Consider the following 25,972-nt stretch of genomic DNA (forward strand, 5'->3'; position numbering starts at 1 on the left):
CACATACAGCTTCTCCTCGTAATGTTCAGGGTTGCAGTGCATGTGTGAAAGGGGCTTAAGATTCATCCTTTGGAGACTGTGAATGTTTCAAAGACAATCCATCAAAGAGATCCTAAAATATTTTAGTCTAGATCAAAGTCGTGGACTAACAGGCCAATACTTAAGCTAACTAACCAACAACACAGCTGCATTATGATAGAGCGGGGATGTTACATGTGTGAATAACACGGTCGCCGTGTCATCTGCACTGACCTTGTCTTTGCCTATTCAAATAACCGATGGCGTGAATGCGCTCCGCGTGCACCTTCACAAAATGTCATCAGTGCGTTATCACCTTTTTAAGTGTGATCTCCTCTTAACGTTGCATTCATAGACTGTTAATAATTCTGACACTTAAGTGCTACCAATAAACACATTCAAAATAGTGACACCTCCCAGCTGGCTGCGTTATGTGCCTTTCTATACAAGCAGTGGCGAGGACAAACCCTTAACCACTGAAAGAGACTAACAGAGAGCCAGAGATGCTGAGCATTAATGTGTATTAAACACGTTTGAAAAAACAAACAGCATACTGTGTAGAATAAGATGCATCCTAATTATATTTCCCTGTCTTCTTAGAGCATTAACGTGTAGCCTAGTAGATTCCACTGCTCACATGCGATGATCAAAACCATTTGGCCCTTGAAGCAGAATAACAGTGCAGACCTGTACTGAGGATTTGAGTTATTAAATATGTATGAGCCGCTCTGCTGTACTATATTTTAACACTGTTCATCAAAAGGGATGCTGCTGTTTGTGATGTCTCCTAAAACCAATCAATGCTCAGCGAAAAATGTCAAGTATCATTTTTACACAAAGTGAGAGGCTGTGTTTGGACAGTGCGGCTTCGCTCAATGGCACCTATTGTTTGAAAAGAGCAACGCAGGAAGAAGAGTAAATGCACTCTGAATTTGTAATGAGTATTTTGAATCTGAATCACAAAGTACATACAAAAACATACACGAGTGGAGGGCGAAGATGATAAAGTGGTATATTCTGAGAATATAAAAATCATCTGTAGCTGGTAGATAAACAATACAGACAATAAAAATAGAATATGTGCGTTATTCATCCGCACATAAACGTCACAGTCGGCCATAAAACAGTGTGACTGGTTGCCTATGCAAAAGTTTAGCCAGATAACGTTCAATAAAACATCTGACAGAACATAATGCAAAGTGAGTGTGAACGAAAACCACATGAAGTTCCTTAATCCAACTTCTAGTCAGCGGACTTTGTGTTGGACCAGGCCCCTGGAAAACACTGCTGGAAAGAAACCATATGTCCAAGACCGCAGATGGTAAAAAAACTACTTTCTCTAATGCATAGTGGGATCATTTCTTTTTTTTGCTGTCAATGTAGGTAAGAGCTTAATGGGCTTTACTCCCATTATTTCTTATCCATTTTTACCTGCAATAACCAATACAAATTACAGCGCTTTTCTTCAACAATTTCCAGAGGCTTGAAAAGGGGAGGAAGGGAAGGACGTGTACGTGTCATTTTGCCATGCTGCTTCCCAGTCTCAGTCCTTGACTAGCTTAATATGCCGTCACCATGGCAATGCTAGACATTCACCAAATCCTCCGCATCAAGGTCCTGGAGGAGTCTGCAGAGTGTGGAGTTTTCATCATCTGCGTCTGCTGCGGCGAGCCTCTCCTGCTGCGGTTCTTGTGCAGTAAGCCCCCCTTCCGGAACGGTCAGGTGGAGCAGATGGATGTGAACTTGCGGTCGGCGGCCGAGGTGGATTTTATTCTCCGGGTGCTAAACCGTGCCCCGAACCTGCCTAACAGCCACTACTGGGGCCCCTTTGTGTTGTCATTGTGCCTTGATGCTCTCCCCTTCCGTTTCCGCCTCCCAGCTCCGGCCCCAAACGGCAGCGAAATAAAAGACATCATGGAGAAATGTGGCGAGCTCACTTTGTTGCGGTGAGAAGCTTGGAATTGGGAAACAGAAAAAAAAAAAAAGCAGTTCCTCTGAACCTCATGTAACATGATTCTCTTTCAGAGACTCGACGGCTGCTTCGGTGATTCACTCCTTGGCTTTAAATGACTGTATATACAGGAAGAGCTTTGCACTGTTTTCTCTGGCCTAAACTGTGGTCTCTCACGCCCTTCCACCCTGGCCTGCTATGCATGTCCGCCCAAAGACTAAACCGCCACAACATGACTGGCCTCACCGCGCACACAATAGTGGGCAGCGCCCTGGGTGCTTTATGATGGGCCAGGCACACCATAACTCAATGTGGTGAGGAAGATGAAAGAACAGCAGCAGAGAACGGAAAACTAGAGGAACACAGTCGGAGAAAACAAGGATCGCAGCGAAGGAGAGAGGAATACGAGTGAATTCTACCGGCACCTTAAACTCAACAAAAAAGCCTCAACACAACAATTTATGAAGACAAGGTAACACAATACTCACCATCATAGGAAAAGTAGGCGCCATCCTTAAAGACGACGACCGCAGGAAGCTCTGGCAAAGTTACTGACTATTCAAAACACAAAGGATATTCAAAATCAAGTTCCATGAAACATATTTCTGAATCATTTTTACCTACAATAAACAATAATAATAATAATAACAGCGCTTTTCTTCAACCATTTCCAGAGGCTTGCAAAGGGGAGGAAGGGAAGGACGTGTACGTGTCATTTTGCCATGCTGCTATTAGGTTTGTGGGATTCCATCGAAAACGAGTTGGTACAACTCAAGGGCTTTATCCCAACAAATGAATACATTTCAAACTTATTTTACTCTATAAATGTGTTTGCACCTGCTAAATGCTGGTGCTGTTGATAGTAGAGCTTTGCAGCAAATTGTGAAACTTATACTGTTTTGCATCAAACATACACCGGATGCAAGCCTGGTGTCTGAATAAGCAGTTGTGGGAGGATAACTAAGCTAAAAGAATGTAATGATTTATTTTAATCTTAAGAGCGACAACAGAAGGAAAAATCAACTGGATGCACAATACTCAAAGAGTATCAATAATATATGATGACAAATATATGGAAGTCTCCACAAGGAAGTTCAGTATTTTTCTGAAATTCAAAGGGAGGCCAATTCAAAGAGTTACCTCTGGAAAGACTTCCTCTGAAGCGGAGAAGAAATAAGTGTAGACAATGAGCTCAGAGGCGACGTCGTTGTACTTCTCCTGAAATGGCAAACCAGTCTTTCAGCATGTAACCAATAGATTTCAAAGAGATCAGTGTCTAAGTTGTAAAGGCTGAGTCATTACAAGGTGTTACACACAACTTGTTCTTTGTTCAAATGTATTACAGCAGCAGCTTCTATCATTCAATCAATACACAGTTTTGGCATTGTGGTAGCTCTGAATCAGGTGGGTGCTCAGGATCCTGCTGCATGTGTGGCTGACATAAATGGTGCTTACTTTGAGAGGAGACTCCCCACCGACATACACAAAAAGCACATCATGTCGTTTCATCATGTGCTCGAACATTTGCTTGCTGGGAAGTGCCCTGACGGCTGGTCTGGAGAGGGGAAAAAAAACCCACGCGGGTTAGTTCATTTTAATGAATAAAAACCTAGTATGTACAAAACTGGCACACAAATGCAATAACTGACAAACTCTTAACAATGTTGTTCTGGATTGCTGTGCTGGTGGCACCACCCAGTGGAGGTCCCACAACTTGCAGCCATGAAGTCTGAGCCAAGCTTTTGATCAAACCCCTCTGCTACGGATCTAGCCTGATTTCCCTCAAGGAGGGGAAAATCTGTCAGGCACAGTTGATACAGTGGCTTAAAGTGGAGCATCAGAGGGGAAACCCACTGAGCTATGCTACAAATATGGCCTGCATTGATAAGCTTTCTTGGGTGGTGCCTATTAGCACAGCTTTGAAATAAAGCAACGCATATATGAAATCTGATGTCATTTTGAAGTGGCGTTTGAAGGCTTACCCTGCCACCCTGTTGGCAAACTCGACGATATCATCTTTTGTCCTGGGTCCCTTGTAGTTATAGGCAAGATCCCCCTTCAGCCTGAGAATGGGAGACAGGAGGAAAACAGGAGTGAGAGGCTGATAATTGTAAATGTAAAATCCTTCAATACCATTCATTGTTTTGTGCTAATCGTTTGCCACTTAGTGAAGACATTCGTGTGAAAGTGAAATGGAAATCAATTATGCGGCGGTGAAATTTGCATTCAGGATATTGTATTGTCAGGGAAACCCTCATTCAGTGAGCAAAAGGGAAATTAAATAGTTTGATCAGTCAATGGACAAAAAAATTAACCCGCCACTATTTTGCTATTTGATTAATTGTTTTTGTTAAATGAAGCAAAGATGGCAAATATATGTTAATCCCAGCTTCTGAAAATGTGATGCTTTACTCCCTTTTATACACTCTTTGGACACTTTCTTCAGTAATGCTTTCTAATACTGGGTAGATATCAGATTCCTCTTTGCATCCAAAACTGAATTATTTCGTAGCATGGATAGAAACACATCCTAAAGGTGCTCTGTTTGACCACTAACAAATGAAAAACTAATGACTTAACAGTTCATAAAAAGTCAAACAAAATTAAATAAAAACACACAGATAACATTTACATGCCCCAGATTTACCGTCCCTCTCCCACTGACTTTCTCTCGATGTACGAGCACGAACGCAGCTGTTGCCGTTTGGCTGGAATAGTGTTGTGAAACTGTTATTTACAGAGCCAAGGCTTTGTATGAACGTCAGACTGTGAGGAGATCTTTGCTGAATTTGACAAAACTGTAGTGGATAAGGACGGCAGACTCCAGCTTTGATCGATACTGAAAATAATCATTCCTTGCAGCCCTACTTTAGTCCATTAAAGGCAGCACCCGTCTTTGGCACAATTAAAGTCTCAGCCTGACATCGGAGCACGGCAATGACAAGCTGTCTCTTACAAGGTGAGCTGATGAAACAGCAAATCACTGAGGAAGAAAGCTCCTTCATCACAAAAGGTCAACTTAATCTAAATCCTCTCGCCTCCAATGACAAACAAAAACAAATGCCCCTAATTGAGTTCCAGCCAAAGGAAACAAGCTCCTACAACAAGCAGAATGCATTAAGGATTTCTACGGTTGCATCAGCCCCACAGAGCTTAATGAACTCAGGGGGAAACAGGACTCTAAATCAAGTCTCCTTCTGTCACCGAGGGAGGTATCTTGGGTTCTTCGATGGATGTTTCATCACTTGCTCGGTTTAATGTTTTGAACCCTGCCGTGATCCTGTGGCAACTTCCCAAATGAGCTTGATGAAACTAAATGGGGAGCCCATTATGGCAGCATGCAGATAAATGACTCTGTATGAAATACATGGAGGAAAGTGTGCGATGTAGGATCATTATTCCTCTCAAGTCAACATGAGTTCTGCTGTTGAGCAGCTGGTGTCTACCTAAACTCATTCATTTTATTTAATTTATTTTTTTAATTTCACTTGCACGTCAAGAAAAATTAAAAAGTTGATGTAGTTCACAAGTGGAAATAGTACCAAACACTTTTGATTTGTTCAGCAATAAATCATAAGATCAGTTTAAGTGATTTGGGACATCCCTGAGAAAAGATCATTTTAAACAGTTTACCTCCCAAGAAATGAATAATTAACAGCATCCAGGAGCGAAGCTAATACAATTTCAGATTAAGAAATTTGAAAAAGTGTGAACAGGGTTTGTCACTTAGTTATGCTTTAGGGAAGCAGCAACAACACCTTGATCCCTGCTGAATAAGTCATCTAACGGCATCTCAACAGGCCAAACCTCAAGAGAAAAAGACAATCGTAAGGTGAAAAGATCCTGATAGTAACACAATAAAACCTTACGTTAATACACTTACATAATAAAATATATAACAATACCAAATTACAGCCTCAGGGATGACTGTAAGGTTGAATGAGTGCCTCTCTGACACAAGCTTAACGGATACGTAACACCAGAGGCTTCACAGAAAGTGTAATCTGCAGATATATTAGACTAATTATCATACTGTGTCCAGGCCCTGTAGGTCCATACAAAATTCAATAAGCCTTTTAATCTCATATGGATTTTCTTTGGGCGGCACTGACTGGTTAAGAAAATTTCAGCAATTAGCTAAAAAGGTTAAACGTGTGTGTGTAATTTCATATATAATTACGTTTTGAATCAAAGTAAAGTCAACTGTGGCGTTTAAGTTCAAAATGATGTTAACAAAAGTTGAATTTAAAGTTCAGAAAGTGGAGGTTGGGAAGAATCTGTTGTAAAAAGCTTAGAGAGTCACTTACAGCTTTATTGTGGGGTAACCACGGACACCGAACTCTGAAGCCATTCCTGCAACACAGAAAACAAATGAAGCACCTCATCCTGAGAATCTTCTTCCTCTTCACAGGTCTTAAGTCCTATTATCCTCTATTTCAGACAACTGTAGATCAGGAAAATTATTTATGATTAAAGATAGAATAGTTTGACATTTCAGGATAAAAGCATATTCTCTCTTGTGACCTGATGACCTCACTTTGCTACAGAAAATATGATGCCAGACTAAGCAGCTGTAGTCTTGTATTTTAGTATTTCAGTACTTATTTAGCAGTAAAATGTGTAAAAACATATGGATTTATGTTAAATATATTTTGTTGCGTTGTGTACTTGCATTATACTAAATGTTCCCAACAATTTTCAAACCAGAGAAATCTGTCATTTCACTCCACGGTCCGTTACATTTGCTCACCTGTCAATGGCGTCGTTTACCTTTTGCACATGTCAGCGCTTGGTTATTAAATACTGTTTTAAACCAAATTTTTAGGATGCTTTTACATTTACAACTTTTTAGATTTTAGTATGGATCATGAGTTGTCAGAGAAACAAAATGACCAAACATTAGCAGCAGCCCGGCTCGCCCCCCCTCTGAGAAGTCGTGTCCACCAAAGAAACACTGATTTTTAACGTTAAACTGCCGTAAAAACCTCCTGAATAAACACTGAAGGAATCCTAACCCACATAAGCTGACCCGATGATCCCACATTACTTCATGTTAGCCGCCTAGCAACAGAAAATGACACATTTAACATTGTTTAACAGATAGATAGTGAGAGTTTAACCATCTTATAAGTTTCCCAAAATGTTGAACTATTCATTTAAAAGCCCTGCGGAATATAAATGACATGTGTCCATGTATTCCTCCTATGGCACAGTTTTGTCATACTATAATAATGGATTATTGTAATCTGACCCAAAGAACTCATCTTTCATTGTATTATTATTGCATGTGGTATTGAGATAGAATGATAATGTCACAATAAAAAGACTGAATCCATCTCAAACACTGTTAATGGTGTGCCCTGAAAGCCTTTAGCATGCAGGGCCCCATCATGTTGTTGAACAACACAGTCAATTAGTTTGATCTATCTTTGTCCCTCCATCACCTGGGGACCGACGGGCTTCAGGGGAAGACCTTGAAGTGTTTCATCGTTTACTCACCAGAGTAAGCAGTGGCATCCATCTTTCCCACGCGGACCGGCGACCCGGAGCTCTTCAGCTCCGCTCCCACATCGTACCATATTGGCTCGAGTTTTTTACAGTAGCCGCACCATGGCGCATAGAACTGAAATTAACAGGAGAAGGAAGCAAATTTTTAGATTGTGTGCAACATTGGGTTTAGTCCTGCAAAATATAATGTTATCTATTCCGTAAACAACCAAATCTCTATTCAATATTCTCTTATAATCACACGTCTTTGTACATTACTGCCGAATACTGCTGAATTTTAAGTGTGTCATGGCTGATTTTTAAAAATGTCATCTTACACCAGAGAAAATACTACATTGATCAAACTTAGTTTAAATGTATTTAACAGTGTGACTTTTATAAGCACAACAACCAGATGAAATTATTGGTAGTGGTGTTGTTTAATGTCGTGTGCTTCTGCTGAAATCAATTTAAGACTGTCTTGCCTTTTTGTGTATACGACCTTGTTTGTGTTGTATTGTACCTACACACTACCTGCTGATGTGTATGACTTCTTTAGGCACAAAACAACAACACTGGGAACACTGGAGACTAAAATAATGGTCACCGCAGCAGCTGTGTTTATTTTGAATGCACTGCTGATAATTAGGACCAGATGAAGGGCTTATAAAGACACGTCTTAAACATGTAAAACTGACCTGGGGCAGCAGAAACAAGTTGCGAACACAACATCGACCCCTTTTGGGTTGGTGAACATGTCAGTTGTTTATTTACACACCCAGCAGTTACCGTGTAGGTTGTCCAACTGACAGATCTAAGTCCAAAATGTTTGAGGGAAACATTTGCCTCTTTAGATGCTAATGCCCGACTGTGCTCACCAGGTGCTGTTTGGTGCTGAGCAGGTAGTGTTTAGTGAGTTTATTCTCTATTGTTTTGCCGCAAACAGCTGACGGCTTCTGCTGGTAACAGGACTGACAGCAGCGGGGAGACTAAACCGTATAGTTTATGTGCTATAAAACCAGAACCATTAGCTAAACAAGGCTGATGCACAGATGTCCGCAGAGCAGGCTGATGATTCAGTAGGGGTGGGATTTTTACACAAACGGCATCATTGATTCTGCTTTTGCCTCCAGTTCTTTATCGATTCTCTTTTTATTCTTCTGATCACACTTTTCTCTACATTTTTTCTTTGAATTATAATTCTACATAAATGACAAGCTGAGCACTCCTGTCATCAATAATTATTTAATGAAGTCAAACTTTGGAACATTTCTTCCTCTTCCCCATGACTCCTTCTTGTTGCAAGCTTTCAGCAGTGCAGATGCATGAGTTTTGCAGCGTGCAGGAAAAAACATGCAGACATCAATAAAAGGAATTGATAAGCTCGGAGGCTTACGATTCCGATTCAAAGTCGTTACCGGTTCTCAGCTGGAACTCGTTCTCGGCTCCCATCTGTATAATCCACAATGCCTTGTACATTCCGTGAGACATTTGATTCATTGTTGTTAAAAAAATGCTGATGCTGAAGAAAACGCTTATACAGTATGTAACCGGCAATAATTCAGGCCAAATAATAAAATTCAGTTCAACATAAGTTCTTCATTCCCCAACAAATTTATTTTCTAGTGGATGAAGTTCCAATTTGAACTTTGTGAATTTAGTTGCAAAATATTCCAGAATTACTCAGTTCTGAACAGAGATTTAGTGACAACCATAAAATCCGTTAACACGGTATTGAACATTTCCTGCAGCCAGAACGGGCAGTGAAGGCAGCTTTGGGTGATAAATTTTGGATTTGCTTACACGGACCCACAAACTCTGATATAAACCCCTCCGAGCCCCCTGGCTTTGCCCGGCATGCATGACTTCTCATTCTCTAATCACAAACACAGAGGACAGTGTGCACACACCCTCCGGCCCCCGCCCTTCTGTGTCCCACCCCGACCGCCGCCACTTCCGTAAGGGATGATCCGGACAGTGGCGTACTGGATATGAAGTAAAGCATAGCTGAATGGACCCAGACTGGTGTGTGTGTGTGTGTGTGTGTGTGTGTGTGTGTGTGTGTGTGTGTGTGTGTGTGTGTGTGTGTGTGTGTGTGCGTGTGTGCGCGTGTGTGCGTGTGTGTGTGTGTGTGTGTGTGTGTGTATAATGTCACTCACATCAACCAGCCAGACATCGTTCACTCTGGTGTCTTTAAATCTGTCAAAAAGAAGAATGACTGTTAGCTAAAGTTCATCATAGGCTTTACACACCGTAAACTTAAAATCTCAGTTATAAATAGAGATGCACCGATCGGACATCGCATAAATGAGGTCGATCCAGCATTCCGATCCAGTCATTTCTCTTTATTAATATCATACAAAGCAATACAGTTACAGCGATTTAATCACTTACATAGATTTATTCTAATTACACACTTACACAGTACACTTTACACGGAAGTGTTATCTATTAATTTTTGCTGCTAATGTACACTTTGTTATTTGTTAATAAATAATATTCAGTATGTTTATATCTGTGTCAATTTGTTACCTTTTTTTTTAACAAGGCTAAATGTTTATGTCAACCCTGATGCCTTCACTCACGGGGAGGATCACATCGGGTATCGGCCGCTCAGCCAAGGTACCATTATCTGATTGGATCGGAAAAAAACTGGATCGGTGCATCTCTAGTTGTTAACCTCAGCATCTATATATATATTTGTTTTACTGTACATAGTTACTCCGTATCTCTTTTTATACACATTCTTTAGTTTAATAATAGTATAGTGTTACTAAACTCTGTAGCTCCCATAAGGTTAGGCCAAGGTGTTTTATTCATGTGTGCTGAACAAGCTGTAGAAGATGTGTTCTGATTTGCATTGTTTCATTTGGCATAAAATTTTCCCTTTTTAGTGCTAATCAAATATGACGACTTATAGACCAGGTCAAAATGCTTTTACATTGTAACCAATGCGTTTACATTGGTACAAACAAGCACATTTTTCTGAAAGGAGAAGAGGTTACCTTTCAAATGAAGCCTCACATGTGCCTTTTAAGCCGTATAATTCTTCTGTTATAAGCCTTTCTATGAGGGTATGCCAAATAGGTGAATATTCACAGAAGGTGGGTGTTAAAAGGTTAAAAGAAAAAGAAAACGACAGATAGAAAAACAATCACTATTCAAATTATGTGGATGTGAGAGATAATTCAACAAAAAAAAAGAAAGTTGCACAAAATGCCTCCCAATTAAATAAAAAACACACTGATCCACAAAAGACAAAACTCTCTACAGATTTCCCACTGCAGGCATCCAATTAAAAAGCACCGTGCAACTATGCTAGAAACCAGAGATAAATGCTTTTTCCTGCTTTAAACAGCCCTCTTTTGTTTATGCAAATGTGATCCACGCTTGAAAACATGGTGAAATTGCATTAAAAAAACGCACAAGTTAGAAAAATGCCATTCTTGTCCTCTAACACAGAAGAAGTCAGCACTGAACCCCCATCAAGGCTGTTACTCGGAAGATGCATTCAGGGGCAAGTCATAATGTCAGAAAGGTGAAACACTGAGGCTGGGCGCATCACTTACGTGTCATCTAGATCTTCAACAAATGCAAGTACTGCTGAAGCCAGGAAAGCCGCAATAACTGTAGCATTAAAACAGACAAAAAGAACATTTAAGCTAAACGTTAACAGGAGCTTTATCCTGCAGCAGCCCTCCAGCCCTCCAGCCCTGAAACCTCATGACTGAAGCATCACCAGCTACAGCTCGTCCCCAGCGAAACCGGAGCATCCATTTACCCTCTCGGTTTCGACAGCAGGAGCAGTAAGGGTCGTTCGGACAGAAGCTGAGGTAACATAGACACTGCAGCGTTAAATGTACATGAATTAAAGAGTGAACTTACCGCCAGAAATCAGGGAAGCTTTCACTTCTGCCATCGCATCGACTGGAAACAGTAAGCAGGAAATACAGCGGCTAAATGAGCCGCTCTGCGCATGCGCGGGGTCACGCAGACTCCTGACGGGCCCAACGGCCAAACGGCTGCACATCAGTGTAAACTTGTGATTATTTATCCTACATGTTAAACACATAATGCAAACTTACCGCCAATTTCACTGGATTGTTATGGGAATTTAAATAATATACTCAAACTTCCAAACGCTAAAAAAAACAAACAAAGAATACAATTGAAGGTGGTTTTTTTCCATGACAATTTCAGTTATTTACAAATGTGATTCTATTTTTTATCACAATATTACGTTTAATCACGTAAAAACAATCACGTCAAATGTATATTCGTGTTTCTCTATATCATTATGTTGAGTAGCCTACATGTCTGCAGTGTTTGTATATTTGAATGTTTTTTTAAATAAAGATTGGGGAAAAAACAGCTGCATATAATTTATTTTTAAGTCTTATATTTAAAAAAGAGAATGTAAAATGTAAATATATATATATATATATATATATATATATATATATATATATATATATATATATATATTTAACTGGTGCGTTATAATATATACACCCAAGAAAGCATATATATATATATATATATAGTGTGTGTGTGTGTGTGTGTGTGTACTATATATTGTATTCTTTTTTTAGCGTTTGGATGTTTGAGTGTCCTGATATATTGTTTAAATTCACATAAAAACCCAGTGAAATTGGCGGTCTTTTTGCATTATGTATTTACAATAAGTTCACATTGATGTGCAGCTGTTGGTGCCCTCTGTGCCCTCTGTGCCCTGGCACTCCAATGTTTGACTCCAGAGATAAACAGACCTTCATAATACTTTGCTTTCTTGTGTGCATTTAATAATATTATATTTATAAAACAATAGGTGGTATTAAACTTATACGTTTTGACAAAATGATACTGCTGTTGAGTATCAGTTTTACCACAAGGTGGCGCTCTAAGATAATTAAAACAGGCAACAAGCCAAGCCTCCGCTGCCTGTGTCCTTCACTTACTGTAGGTAGGCTAAATGTAATACTACAGTATACAAATACTACATTACAAGTACAGTCCTGCATTCAAACTGATCAGCAGAATGTGCTATGTGTTAATTAAAGGACTCAGTGTTGTGTTCAGAAGCATTTTTTTACTCTTTCACCCATCCCTGTCTTATGATTTGGTCTGTTTTCATTTTGTCTATCTCTCATTGTGCTGCATATTTCAATTTGACCCTTCTTTTTTACTTTTTCTATTTAATTTTCGTGTCTGTATGTGAATTACTTTGTAACTGTGTTTTAAAAAGTGCAGTATAAATAAAGCTTTACCTACTGACTTACTGTACTTACATGCAGTGTTTTATCATTACATATAACTATTTATATCAATATTTCATTAGTGATCAACACCACATTTTATATATATATATCATTTATATATTTATTTTATGTTCTACTGTAAATTACTCGGCAGATGTAGTGGGAAAATATTTCTCTTTGAAACAGAGCGAGAAAATACTCCATGATATGGAAATTCTAAAATGAACTTTGCAATTGCACTCAAATAAAATATTGTGCAAATCAATTCCACACAAAACATCACATGAACATGTCTTTTATTGGAAACATATTTGTTTTGAGAAACTTTTGGGAATAATCATTTGTATATAATACTGTCTGAACAGCTTTAAAGTTATCAAACATGTTACCACTATAACTTCATTTTCAAAAGGTTATAATTAAGATTCATTCATTCCTTTTGACGTATTTACACGCAAAAACACCTCACAACACACGAGCCCGCAAAAACATAATTAAATTACAAGGCATAGAATGGTTAGGGTCACAGAGCGTAGCTGAAGATGACAAAATAAATAAAGTCTTTTGAGTCATTTTATTTTTATATTATCTGTCGGGCTGTTGTCTGAGTCCTCACAACCATGACACTGATATGTTTCACACCTCAGCTGAGTACCGTTTTAGAACCCGATAGAAAGAGGTCTTAATAGATATGTGATCTTTAAATATGAACTCACACAGCATTTAATAAACATTAAGCTGCTCTTTGAAAAAGAGAGAATATCTATCCTGGGTATGAACATTTAAATCAGAGGTTCCAGTTTATTTTTTTAATCTTTTTTATGAAGTCATATCAATCATCACTATAATGTATGCTGGGACTTTTTCCAACAGACACTTTCATGTTCGAAGAATATCCTTCAAATCATTCTTGGGGAAAAGAAAGGAACAAAGCATGAAATAGTTTTACATCGTGAGAAAGAGCTGTACTTTCTCATGGGGTGAATGGTGATCATGACTGTGTTACTAAATAGACTCATGCGGAGGATCGTCCTGCTGAAGCCCCCGCGTGCCAAGTTTGTGAGGGTTGAATGCCTTTTGTGTTTGGAGGGGCAAGAAAGTGGACACAAGCTGTTAAGTCTACATTGTAAGGTCACAATGACTTCTGCATTGACAAGACTGTCAAAACAGTGAATATAGATGGACTTCCTTACAGTTAACCCAACAAAGACATACATTATTTGCCTTTCAGTTGCATTCACAGCGTATTTAACGCTCCTTTGAGTTTCATAAAATGCCTTATGAGACGTGAAAGTAACCCAAAAACATACAAAAAACATGACTTTTAATTATTTCACACGACTTTTTCAATAGAAAGCTTTAGTACAGCAAGGTTGTTTGTCTTCTTAAGATGAAGAGAGGACTTGTTCCCCCATGGCAGGCCGAGCTGCAGACTCCCACATTCAGCTGTCCGACTGAACCCACACACGTCATCTTACAGAACGGGTCAGATGTGACCTCAGCTGACCCATAAAACAAAGCTTTCTTTGCCTTTTTTTAATCACTCATCTCATGGCAACAACAAAGCAGTGAGGTGATTCAGCAACACTTCATCTCCACTCTGATATATCAAATGATTTAGTCTCTAAACACAAAATAAGCAGCGTTACAAGCTACATTACAAACATATCACATTCTAATTTATTATTCAGACAAAACTTCATTAAACATTTCTCACAGACGTTTCAAAAAGGCAGCATGATGTTCTCACTTTGGAAAGTTGTAACAAAATGTACACTTAGCATTTCTTTTATAATCTTTAATTTGATAGTAATTGAAGAACCAAGTGAAACATACTGTATGTTTTAAGCCTATTTGCATAAATGCTTATTCTTGCTCAAGTTGCAACATGTCAATGACTCCCAAAACCACATATATGACCGTTTTAAGTTTAGGTAACAAAAATACTAGGTAAGGTTCAGAAAAAGATCATGGACTAGCTTAAATGAGTCACGGACGTAACTACGCCACACATTTACGTCTGTCACAAAGTTGGGTGACTTAAAAGAAGTTGACTTTTGCTTTAACGCAGGGCACAAACAGCAGTCTCCTGGGTGAGAGTCCTGTTTGTTTGACCATGATCCCTCCACCCCGCCGACCTTCCTCCCTTCGTGGACTTACGCTACGTCAACTTCCTCGTTTGTCCCTGCGCTAGTTACAACAGCCACTAGAGGGCTCAGTCACACAACAAATGTAAATGTTTTTTTAGTTAGGACAGTCTGTCAATTTACTATAAAGTTTTTGTTTTACTGCGTGCTAAAACAGGAAGACTTTGGATGAAATTTGCACCAATGACTTTTATTCCTTTACCTTAGCTGGTAGCTAAACATCACACTTGGATCTTAGATTACTTCCAGGCCAAAGAACCGACCGACTGCATATCACAGCAACAAAACAGGAATCACCTCATTAGTTTCAAGCTGGTATTATAACAAAAAACATAAGAAGTTCCTACATGCTGGTGGAAATCGCACCATAAACAAATACATCATACATAAAGCTTTGTGACAGCACCCAACAGGAATAAACCACCAGAGTGGTGACTCATACTGCACGTAGCGGTTTACATGAGAAGACAATCTGCAGTTGTATCACATAACAAACAACAGAGATAGAAAAAGAAAGAGTGCTGGTCAATTCAGCTACGTTTTCAAGTAACAGCGAGCTCAATATTGTCATTTGTCTCCACATTAAGGTCGCCGTGTGGCCCTCTCCCCTCTGGTTGTACTCCCACGCCAAACCACAGACAATGATGTGTTTGATGACTTCTTTTGAAGTGGTCGAGCTGCATGTTTTGAAATCCCTCCAGCCGTTTGCATCTGCCTCGGGACTGAAGACAACCTCCATTGCTGTTTCCACAGGTTGTGTTACAACACCTGGAAGCCCTCTGTAGACAGCAGACGGACGGTCCTGTCATGTTTCTTCTTCACACACTCGAGTAAGGCTCTGAATGAGGCACACTGGTGACGTCGCTTAAAGTGGAAAAAAATGTGGTGCTGCTGTTGCTTTCTTACAATATTTTGGCGCATACTGTAAATCTGCCCAACTCCAAAATGGGCTACATGCAACTCTGTAGAGTTTTCTAGAATACGCAGCATTTACTCGGAGCAGCCATGTGCAGCGTTGCATAGCTAGGTTCCATTTAAAAGTACTCCTCGATGATAGCATCATCCATCACCAGGCATCAGTTTTTTTCACTCAAGGATGTCAGTCTCAAATGGGACCAGATGGTAGTAGGAAAGATTGGTGACATATGCTTCTGTCTCCTCATCACACAAGTCTGATTCCATTGGCAAAAACTCTGTTCCATCCTCATACCTGGCAACAAAATGAAAGACAAATTAAATTACCCCAAGGACAGAATGGGCCTGTTATAAGTATTTAAGGCCCTGTGTGGATTTTCTACATAGTGTACACCCATGGAGCCTGTATTTGCTAGTACAAGTGAAAAAAAGCAGAGTTACGTAAAGTTGTTTTGTGTGAAGTACCAAGAGGAATGTGTTCCTCTTTTGTTTCCTACACACACACCCAGGGAAGGAAGAGGTGCACAGACACACTTCCTGCGGGGGTGGAGGGTCCTGGGGTTGGGTCACATTCAAGGACTTCCACAGTCACTAACTGTACACTCGAGAGCAAACATGGAATTCCTAATATTTGTGAGAAATCAAGCAGGTAATTTGTGTAATCAAGTAATATGGATTTACACACTACTGATTATAATCAGGCTTATGGCATGTTTTTTTGAAATATGGCCAACATCTTCTAACCTGATATAAGCCATTTAATATCTTGATATTAATAGATAGTGTGTTTGGTATATTGTGGTATATCACTGGTGATTTAATAAATAAAGTCTATATGAAGTAATCCCATGGTCAAGCCTATTTGTGTATACTCCTGCACAAATCAAATACTTCATCAAAACCAATAGAAAAGTATTTTTTTCAGATCATAAAGTTTAGTGCAAGAATCATAACATAAAGCATCATCCAAATGACATAAATATTTTTTTGGCTGCTGGTTTTTCACCATGTCTTTAGAAACAATTAGGGTTGAACCAGAATATTCGACTATTCAGATATTTGTTCGTTGGGTAGCTATTCAGTTTTCCATTTTTCAGATTCGGATATTCGTTTTACTTTAAACTGTAGAATAACAGAATCCTTAAAAAACAGTGCTGTACTTTTTTCCCATTCCAGCTCAGTGTGAGAAACTTTTTGCGCTTGGTTGTCATTTACGGTCACTTTTCTCTCCTCTCCTGCACCTCAGCAGTCAGCAGTGAACTTCGTGCATGCAGGCTGAAATTCACTGCAGCATTCTGAGCAGAGGGAGTCCGCTAGCTGCTAATTTATTAATTCCTGAGACTGAAAGACTCTGTGAATGTAAAAATGTTTGGCTGAGTAGCACATTATAACCCAGCAGTCTGCTGTGTGTAGAGAAGTGTATGGTTATACTGTAGCAGTTGTTTTCAGGCGATTTAATGAAGATCAACACAGTTTACGGCCACGCGTTATGTCAGTGCGCGCAGAGCTGGCTGGATGGCTGGCTTTCACTACATCAATTCTATTGAAAGACAATAAATTCTCATGTTAAATTATCCCCCAGCGCTAGGAGTGGTTTTAATACTCACGTATGTTCCACAGAGTCGGTGGATGAAGGTCTCTCTTTTTCTTCGGGGAGACTGTGATCAAATACGATGGTCTCTGTATTGGCCAGACAGAATCCATTTGAGCGCATGATTTCTGAAAGGTACAGAGTGTCTGCTCAGTCATCATGACTTTAGTCAACAGTGGCTCTCTCTTTGTGTTACAACAAAATACTAGATAAAAACCTGATATCTTGATTGGACTTTGAAAGCACGGCTGGATTCGGTGGACTTTGTCATTCCTGAGCACCTGGTCCAGCGGTGATCGCTCAAAGAAAGTCAGCATCACCTCTGACCTGGAATACTGTGGAGACACGTTTTTAAGTCTACATAGTTAAATTCCCAAACATCTACCTTTTAACCCCAAGCATGGAAACCGTCTAATGCACAGTAAACATGCTAATAAAGCACTGATATGAGGTATTATTTAATTTTAATTTTAATTTATTTGTAATTGATAAATGACTGACCTTGCACGGCATGTTGATGGCATTCTTCAGTAGACGTTCCACCTCATTCAATTTCTCCTCAATGTCGTTTGCCTCCTTTATTTTGACCAGACCTGAAACAAATAAATGTGAACATCTGAAATCATCAGCTCTAGTGTGAAGATTTACCACAGTTTATTGTATCCACCTGTGCAATCGTATGTAACTCAACAAAGGAACTGCAATAATCCTCTTGTGAAGCTTATAACCTGCAGAATTTACATGTTAATGTCGGAGTGTGTCTCAAGTATATGGTGTTTGTTTTTCCAACCCCCAAAACAATACAATAGCATCAATAACTACAACCTAGAGAAAAGCATAAAATATCTTAAAATATATAAACAATCAAATCTGAAGTACAGAGTTTGTAAGACCAACCAAAATGTTCTAACTATTAAGGTGCCTGTGTGAAAAAAAATAGGGCCACTGCTTTGATGTTTCCTGTCACCAGACTCTTATCTGACAACACAAAGAGCCCGACAGGTCATGAAAAGGTTGCCACGAATGCAAGTAAAAAGGTAGTAGTCTGTTTAATACTGTAACCTTTATATTAACAATGCCATGATATTTACCCTAAATTAAAAGGAGGGAAAAAATTGACTTTTTAATCATTGTCTTTAGAACAAGAAGACAGCGTGACGCTGTAAAACTGCCAGTGTAATTGCAAACATTTGTACAATAGCAGTAATAACAGAGGTCGAGAGAAAAGCTACACAATAACATTAATCCTGCATAACACTGGGAATGCAATCTAAGTAGCAGTGGGAGTGTAAAATCAGCACTTTTAGCAACACAAGGTTACCGCCCATGTGAGCGAACAGTCAGCAAAGCATCATTTACGGCCATGCTGACAAAGGGATGTGGTGAGGAGAATAATGATGAAGGCCTCAGCCACACTGATGAGTCTCTGTCTCATGTAAGTGCTACAAACGTAGTCACACAGCGCTTACTGTTACATGGAAGTACTGAGTAAGAGAGCCTAAAGGAACACTGTGCACAGTCACAGTCTCATCCATTTATAATGGCCAGCAGTGATGACATCATACCCAGGGGGATGTGAAGACTGGCTTGGCGGTTAAATCATCACTAGGAACCAAGTGAGACTACCACCCAGTCTGAACCTCACACCGCCTCCGGTTCATTTGAGACTTGTTTGCCAGTTTCCGCTGTATATGTGACAAATGTTTAAGGCTCATACTGAGTAAGGCTGCAACCAGTCTGGGAACCCAGCGGCTATCTGTCTGACGACAATTGGCAAAGGCTAATATTTCAGCTTTGGCTAGCGGATATCCAGGCCAAGACTTAGAGGCAGTTATTGTTTACAGCCCGATTAGCAACTTGAGACACGATTATGGAGTCGGAGTTGAGAAAGGGTCTCTCTATAAACAGATTTCTGCATATGAATGCATTTAAATAATAACATGAAGCCAATGAAAAGCTAAATATTCTGTCTCGTTTGCTCTCCACACAGTTTATCTGTATTCAACCAAAGCCCGCTCAAACCTGAATACTACTCGGAAACCTATCAGCGGAAACCAGGGCGCTTCTGCTCCCCAAATCCCATTGCTTACAGGTTGTACATTCCTATTAAGAATGTGTTTATAGAGATTAGGCTGCAACTAACAATTATTTTTCATTAGCGATTTTTCGATAGTCGATATTTATTGTGATAGTTTGGTCTATGAAATGTGTCCAAAGTGATGTCTATAAATGTCTTGTTTTGTCGGTCCAAAACCCAAAGATATTCAGATTTAGCGCCTGTCTCTTTAAGCCCCCTTTCCTGAAAAAGCACAGTCTGCTCTGATTGATCAGTGTTTCTGAGTTTTCAGCATCTGTGCTCTGGGCGTCTCTGCACTGTCTTTGCATTAGGGGATTGACTGTAGCAGCACTTTCTACCTCTATATAGCAGGGGTGGGGAACCCTGCTCCTGGAGGGCCACTGTCCTGCATGTTTTAGGTTTCCCCACCCATGCTATATATTATAGTTGTGACATCATAAAAGCTCAGAAGTCCTGACAGTTCGATTAAAGGCACAGTTTCTGAATACAGTGTGCATTTCTCTTTGGATTGAGTATTTTAATACTTTCACTTATAATTATATTATATTTTGATTATAACGCAGGTTGAGAAGCTCCTCAACCTGCGTTATAATCAAAAGAAGACTAGGAAATCTCACTTTTTACAATATGAAACCTTTAACACAACTCCAGTTCATAACTTGGACTGGGAATCATCTATTTTTATTACATTAGTTTAATTTATGTTGTGACAGTGCACAATTCTTGTGGTTGAGAGATTTAACAGCAGTTAACATTTTAAATAGAAACAAAGTCTGGATGGTAACTTCACTGCAGAGACTTTCAACCACAGCCAGTCTGGTTAGCTGATAAAACAGATTCATAGAGTAGATGTACTGGCGTGTAGGGCGCTAATGTCAAAAATCAAGTGCACATTATCTATTATTAGGTGCAGGCACACAGTCCACCCAGGGTGCACTTGGAAACAGGGTGGAACTAGGAAGAACATTTTATAATATTAGAGTGTGTGAGAGACTGTTAACAATCATCACACATCTTCTCGTCCCCTTGAAAAACTTTCCTCCTCCATAACCCAACAAAAGCTCAGTGTGGTTGGTCAACATTTAAATGTGGTAACCACAGTGGATCTGGTGTGTGTGGCAAATATTTGATGATGCACACCTCTCCAATGAGAGACAACAGATTCAACACATACCTGCAGCTATGAGAAAGATATAGGATGGATGTTAATCAGCGGAAAGACTTTCATATACGTAAACTGTTGTTGGTAACAGATGATGGTTAGAATAATTTATAAATATTTATTCTGCCTCCAAGCATCACTACCATGACCATAATAAAACACTTATTTTTTGCAGTTACACACGTTGAAGAATCTTTCATGAGGGTAATACAGCAAATAAAAGTATGTGGGTGATTTTGGAGACGTTATTGTGGGCTCCATCCATCAACTTGAGTGTAAGAAAATGCAAAAAAACTGTACGACTTGGTCTGAGCAGGAGGGCGGCACAAAACTCAATGGATCTCGACACCAAAATTGCAGTGTGCCCATGGATTGGTGGTGACACCCCTTGCTACTGCACCTCCCTTCCCACTGGGGCAACAAATCACCAAAATACCAAACAGCCACAGTGAGCTTCATCTCCAAAAACTTTGAAATATTCATATGTGTATATCTCAACTCAGATTTGCTGTGTTTATGACAATTACAGGGACAATCTTCTGAAAAATGTCTTTAAAGACACAACACTAAATGTAGCTATGTTTTTTTTTACAAGTATTTCCTCTAATTTATTCTGAAATAGTTTATTTCCTGCGTGGGCTTCCTGCAGTGGTCTTCTTTCTGAGATTATATAAGTCTATTTGGGTGGTTTCTTTTTAGAAGATCAGCTTGTGGCAGCGTTTATCTTCTTAGTGCAACAAGTTAGTAAAATGTAACTAAAGAGATACTATATGAAATTTTAGTGTATGCAACGACCCACCTCATAGTTTTTGTAATTACGCACTAAAGTTACCCGCGTGTTAGTTGCCGTGTTGACAAGTTCCTTCATCTAATAGCTGAAATAACGCAGAAGTAGATGCACAACAGGAACACATTATCTAAACAGTCATCAGGTGTTGTAAGCACCAGCTATTTCACAGCTATCTTCTGCATGGATCCGATAAGCACATGTCAGCAGCCTAACGCTTTATCATCCAACCACTAACTCTCAACATGTTATTTCTGGACGCCTCAGTCAACTAACAGAGGACATTAGTGAACATCCGGACACCTATTGTACATGGTGTTTACAAGTAGGCCTACCAATATTATCTGTGGAAGTGTGTCTAAAATCACAAACCTAGTGCACTTTATTTACTTAATGACATTTTGTTTAAGTTTGCATATTCTGATAAAATCCATACTATTTTACAATGGTCACATTCCCAAAACGCATGTGAGTAATAACATGACAATATTGGCTGCCCACTTACCAAACCAACCAATATCACACGTATAAAGTTGAAACTTAAAGATTGATACCACGCTCATATCTGTCGGTTAAATGTAAGGCTATAGCCAGTTAGCTTAGCTTCGCATAAAACTAACTAAACGCCAGACACACCAACCCAACGTCAAAGAACCAGTGGTGGCAAAGGCCGTGTTTTTGAACACACTGCAAAGACTTCAGCTGACGGCCAACTAGCATGAACATTCTGCGCCTGTGTGAGAGGAAATAACTCTCATAGCAGCAGGTGGCAGTAGTATGTATCCACCATTCAAAGGGGGAAACCGGGAGACTGCCTGGATAGATTCAAGACCGTAGTTAGCTAATACATTAAAAACCCAACCCGATGTTAGGTGCGAGCAAATAAGAACGTAGAAACAATCAGGAACCGTTTCTGCTTAAAGGCATGATGGCTAAAAGATTAATGTTCCCTGATAAAACAAGTTTGTTCTTAATCTCACGGACTGTTGGTTTCAGCCGTTTCTTATTTCCTCATTTCTGTTCCTCTTCTTGTGACAGCTGACTGTCGGCCTGGTGTGCCATGGTTCATACACTGGTTTTTGGACTGGTAACGTTGTTTAATCGTACCGTACAAAAACCGACGTGTACCAAAATATGTTTTATGGGAGGTACTATTTCTTTCTATTTCTATTAAGATATGCTTAATAGAAATATGCTTAATAGAAATATGCTTAATTGGCTTTAGAAAGGCAAGTAGTACTCATATAAAAATGAAAAGCAAAGGACGTACCTTACATGAATTAGGCCAAAATGTCAACATGACGTTTTTTATGACTTTTTTGTACTGATTGAACGAATGCCATAATATTAAGTCAAGTTAGATAAGCTGTACATTATTTAAATCCATCTATCCCATAATTCTGTAAACAAGTCCAGAATGTTTACACTTCAAAAAACATTATCCAGAGCCCCTACTTTGATAGATCTGTGAATTGGCGACAACCAACTCCAAGAACTACGTAATATCCAGAAATACACTCGTGAATATGAGTTAGTGAATGAGCGTGAGAGGGAGTTTGTGATTTCAAAAACAGTGTGAGGAATCTGTCTTACAAGGAATGTGAGCCATGTCTTCCCGTCTGTGTTCACTCTGGGGTCACATGTAAGGTAAGTGTTAAGAAGCCTTCGCAGACCAGAGGGACTAAATATGGGAAGTCGACTCCTCTCTCTCCCCCTCATCATGACATCAGTCTGAAAGCTCTGCACGCCTTCCCTGTTGCTTAGACGCAGCACAGAAACGGGAAAACATGAGTGGAGCTAGAAACTGGAGCAAAGTGGACTGAGAAAGGCCAAAGCTACAGTTTTTCACAGGGACTTTTAATCTGAGTGGAAATTAAAGGGGATGCAAACTTAATATTGTAGCAGAGGTAGGAATTACCTAAAGGCCATTAGGGGAATGTTATTAAGACCGTGGCTTGCCATCCATCCATTAAATTGTCAAACCAGCTGGACTCACTAAAGTAACACCGATGTCTCCTTCAGTGCTTATATCACAGCTCTATTTATTTTTAGGTGTAATCAGGATATAAAGGTGGCAGAGAGTAAGAAAAGAAGTGAGTCATGAGGTCCAAAATTTCTCTTCCCAAAATGCTCTGCAGACTGCGCTGGCAGCGTCAGAGCAGCGAGCTGTCAACAAGCTCGTCAGTGATTTCGGGCAGGAAGAGAAGCGCTCCAGTCGCCACTAAGGGGATGTTTCCAAAATATTCGTATAGGCTCAGTGGGTAGAGACAAAAGGAAAGTGCCAAGGAACAAGGAGAAGCAGGGAGCTCTGCCAAACCTGTTGGCAGTGTCACAGCACCACAGTGTCACAGATCCAAACCCCAAGGGCCATAGGTTTGGGCTACATATGGCAGAAGAGTGCTCTTTTCGAAAGCCTGTCTAAAAATTTGCTGTAGAAAGGTCACAACACGTTTTTATAGCCTCTAAACTATTTTTTCATGGATGGTAATGCTAATTCATGTTTCCTAAACTCAAAGTAAAACGGCACTGGACAGATTAAATTTAATTTAAAAAAGGCAAATCAGGCAACTTAAACTTAAAAAAACACATTTCAAATTCAATACCCCTAAATACAAAGAATGTATCACATGGACGCCATCCCGTGAAGCTCAATGTGTTTTGTGTTTTTATTGTCATTTGTCTATTCTTTATGTTTCTTGATTTTTACAGCACTGTCCTTTAATTTTGTTTTGTTGTTTATTGTATGCAACAAACACCTGGCAACTGTCCCCTCACTGTGGCCTCAGAACAGTTTTTGGTTCCCTCTAAAGACTTGTTATTCTCCCATAGGAAATCCAACTTTTAGGCCACAAAGAGGTGAAAATGCACCTTACATATCTAACAGCTTTTTAGCGCCATTATATTGAGCAGAGTTGGTCTTGTGGTCTCCGGGCTGTGATAGGTCTGCTAATGTGACACCCGAAAGTGGACTTTGTTAAATATTAACCTGTCCAAACAAAAGGATGTGAATGTAGACTATGAGGCAGTTTAGTTCAGATTAGCTCTAAAGCCCTTAATGATTACATCAACTATGTTTTCCTGCTTTGATTTTGCTGCTCTAAACATTTATAATCCAATCATCTTCGTAGTTAAGCCCTATATTGAAGTGATGACTGAATCCAAATGTCCAGGGTCGCAGGCTTGATAACTTTGCAGGCACTTTTCCCAGGAAGTCCAAATCCACAATTCATCCAGTCCTCAAGGGACCTCGAGCGTCCACTTGGGGTGCAGACTTCACTAGACTTCACTAATTTAATTTCTGTAATAAACTGCAATGTGGATGTGACATTGCAGTCTTTCCAATTTCCAATTAGAGAAAAACAAGAGCACACACAAACACACACACACACACACACACAAAAGGGGCGACCGATGGTTCAGTAGTTAGAGCAGTCACCCCATGTTAAGAGAGGCAGCGGCTGTGGGATTGACTCCGACCTGCGGTCCTTTGCTGCATGCCCCCCCCGTCTGTCCTTTATAATAAAGGTGTGGAAAAAATGCCCAAAAAACACAATTATGAGTGTGTGAGACAATTGACAAAAAGACAACTTGAGTCCGGCAAAGATGCAAAACCTTAACTTTACAATAAATTTTAAAAAAGATGCGTCATGATTAAGGTGCTGTATTAAGGAGCGTTTATGGTGCAGCGCAGTTGAGATGGAGTTTTAGTGATGAGCTATCAATTGATTTAAGTCGTTCATTGCAGCCCTATAAAACTAAAAAAAACTAAAATATAGAGAAAATAAAGAAAAGGCTGGGAGGACGTGCAGCCACCCCCTGGCCCCATAATTTGCAGCTACGTTCCTGATCAGATTTGAAAAAACTATTAGCCTGACATTTAGATTATTTGTGATCAGCTGTCAGCCTCCCGCGGGACCCACCTTCTATCAGTGGAGACTTGGAGAGCTCCCTTCTGTCCTCAGGAAAGGACTCCGTCAGTCTATGAAACAGCCGCCCCAGATCGGAATAACTCCGATGCAAGTATAAAATGTTCCGGTCAGACCACTCCGTCCTTATCTCGAAGAACTCCTCTTCCTCCCCCCGCTGGCTGATGATGAGTCTCCGGATCCCGTTGACCCAGCAGTCCCGGACAAACATGTTGACCAGCGACGTGCCTTCAAACACAGCCGATGCCATTCCTCAGACTGTCAGTCCAGCATGCTGGGGCAGGGCCGGCGGAGCGCAGCAGGGTGACGGGCAGAAGGAGCCGATGCCACAGCGGGATGTGGGGATTAAAAAGAGATCCGCAAAGACAACTTCGGCAACTTTTTGGACTGTCTGCAGCGGTGTTTTACGCAGGAGGAGGAGGATGGTTGTGCTCAGACCGTCACAGGCGGGATCTCAAACGTGGCATCTGGGTTTAAAAAAACAAAAAACAGACTTTGGAGTCATAGACAACGCCCCCGCAAAAATTGATTCGTCTATCGATCCAGCAACAGTTTCTTTTTCATGTCATCCTCGGGAAGACGCCGACAACATCAGAATACAAAGTCCAAAGATTTGTTAAAGTAGCTCGGGCTTTAATAAAGCGCTGCTGCCT

At 40.0% G+C, this 25,972-nt stretch overlaps 2 protein-coding genes across 2 annotated transcripts in view; both read right to left on the reverse strand.

The window, feature by feature from the left end:
• tmx3b (thioredoxin related transmembrane protein 3b) overlaps positions 1 to 11,395 on the reverse strand; it is a 36,909-nt gene extending 25,514 nt beyond the window's left edge. The window contains exons 1-9 of the mRNA XM_083936463.1: positions 11,342 to 11,395; positions 11,026 to 11,083; positions 9,616 to 9,655; positions 7,469 to 7,592; positions 6,277 to 6,322; positions 3,952 to 4,032; positions 3,425 to 3,524; positions 3,110 to 3,187; positions 2,458 to 2,524 (exon numbers count right to left, since the gene is read on the reverse strand). Of these exons, the coding sequence (XP_083792589.1) occupies positions 2,458 to 2,524; positions 3,110 to 3,187; positions 3,425 to 3,524; positions 3,952 to 4,032; positions 6,277 to 6,322; positions 7,469 to 7,592; positions 9,616 to 9,655; positions 11,026 to 11,083; positions 11,342 to 11,375 (628 nt within the window). The 5' untranslated portion in view covers positions 11,376 to 11,395. The remainder of the gene's footprint in view (positions 1 to 2,457; positions 2,525 to 3,109; positions 3,188 to 3,424; positions 3,525 to 3,951; positions 4,033 to 6,276; positions 6,323 to 7,468; positions 7,593 to 9,615; positions 9,656 to 11,025; positions 11,084 to 11,341) is intronic.
• Positions 11,396 to 12,993: 1,598 nt separating this feature from the next.
• pxdc1b (PX domain containing 1b) lies at positions 12,994 to 25,972 on the reverse strand. The gene is made up of 5 exons (XM_083936352.1): positions 25,314 to 25,972; positions 17,869 to 17,960; positions 17,585 to 17,702; positions 17,384 to 17,495; positions 12,994 to 16,071 (listed from the first exon to the last, which is right to left on the reverse strand). Exons 1-5 carry the CDS (start codon positions 25,567 to 25,569, stop codon positions 15,948 to 15,950), a joined length of 702 nt encoding a protein of 233 aa, XP_083792478.1. The 5' UTR covers positions 25,570 to 25,972; the 3' UTR covers positions 12,994 to 15,947.

The sequence above is a fragment of the Echiichthys vipera genome (genome assembly GCF_963691815.1).
Source record: "Echiichthys vipera genome assembly, chromosome: 21".
Classification (NCBI taxonomy): Eukaryota; Metazoa; Chordata; class Actinopteri; order Perciformes; family Trachinidae; genus Echiichthys; species Echiichthys vipera.

Bases quoted from the DNA above. Each gene is read 5' to 3' on its own strand.
- pxdc1b (XM_083936352.1), bottom strand. From the start codon at position 25,569: ATGGCATCGGCTGTGTTTGAAGGCACGTCGCTGGTCAACATGTTTGTC. The intron at 17,961-25,313 runs GTGGGTCCCGCG...TATTTGTTTCAG, and splicing joins CAAGTCTCCACTGATAGAAG to GTCTGGTCAAAATAAAGGAG. The intron at 17,703-17,868 runs GTCAGTCATTTA...GTGTCTCCACAG, and splicing joins CCATCAACATGCCGTGCAAG to TATTCCAGGTCAGAGGTGAT.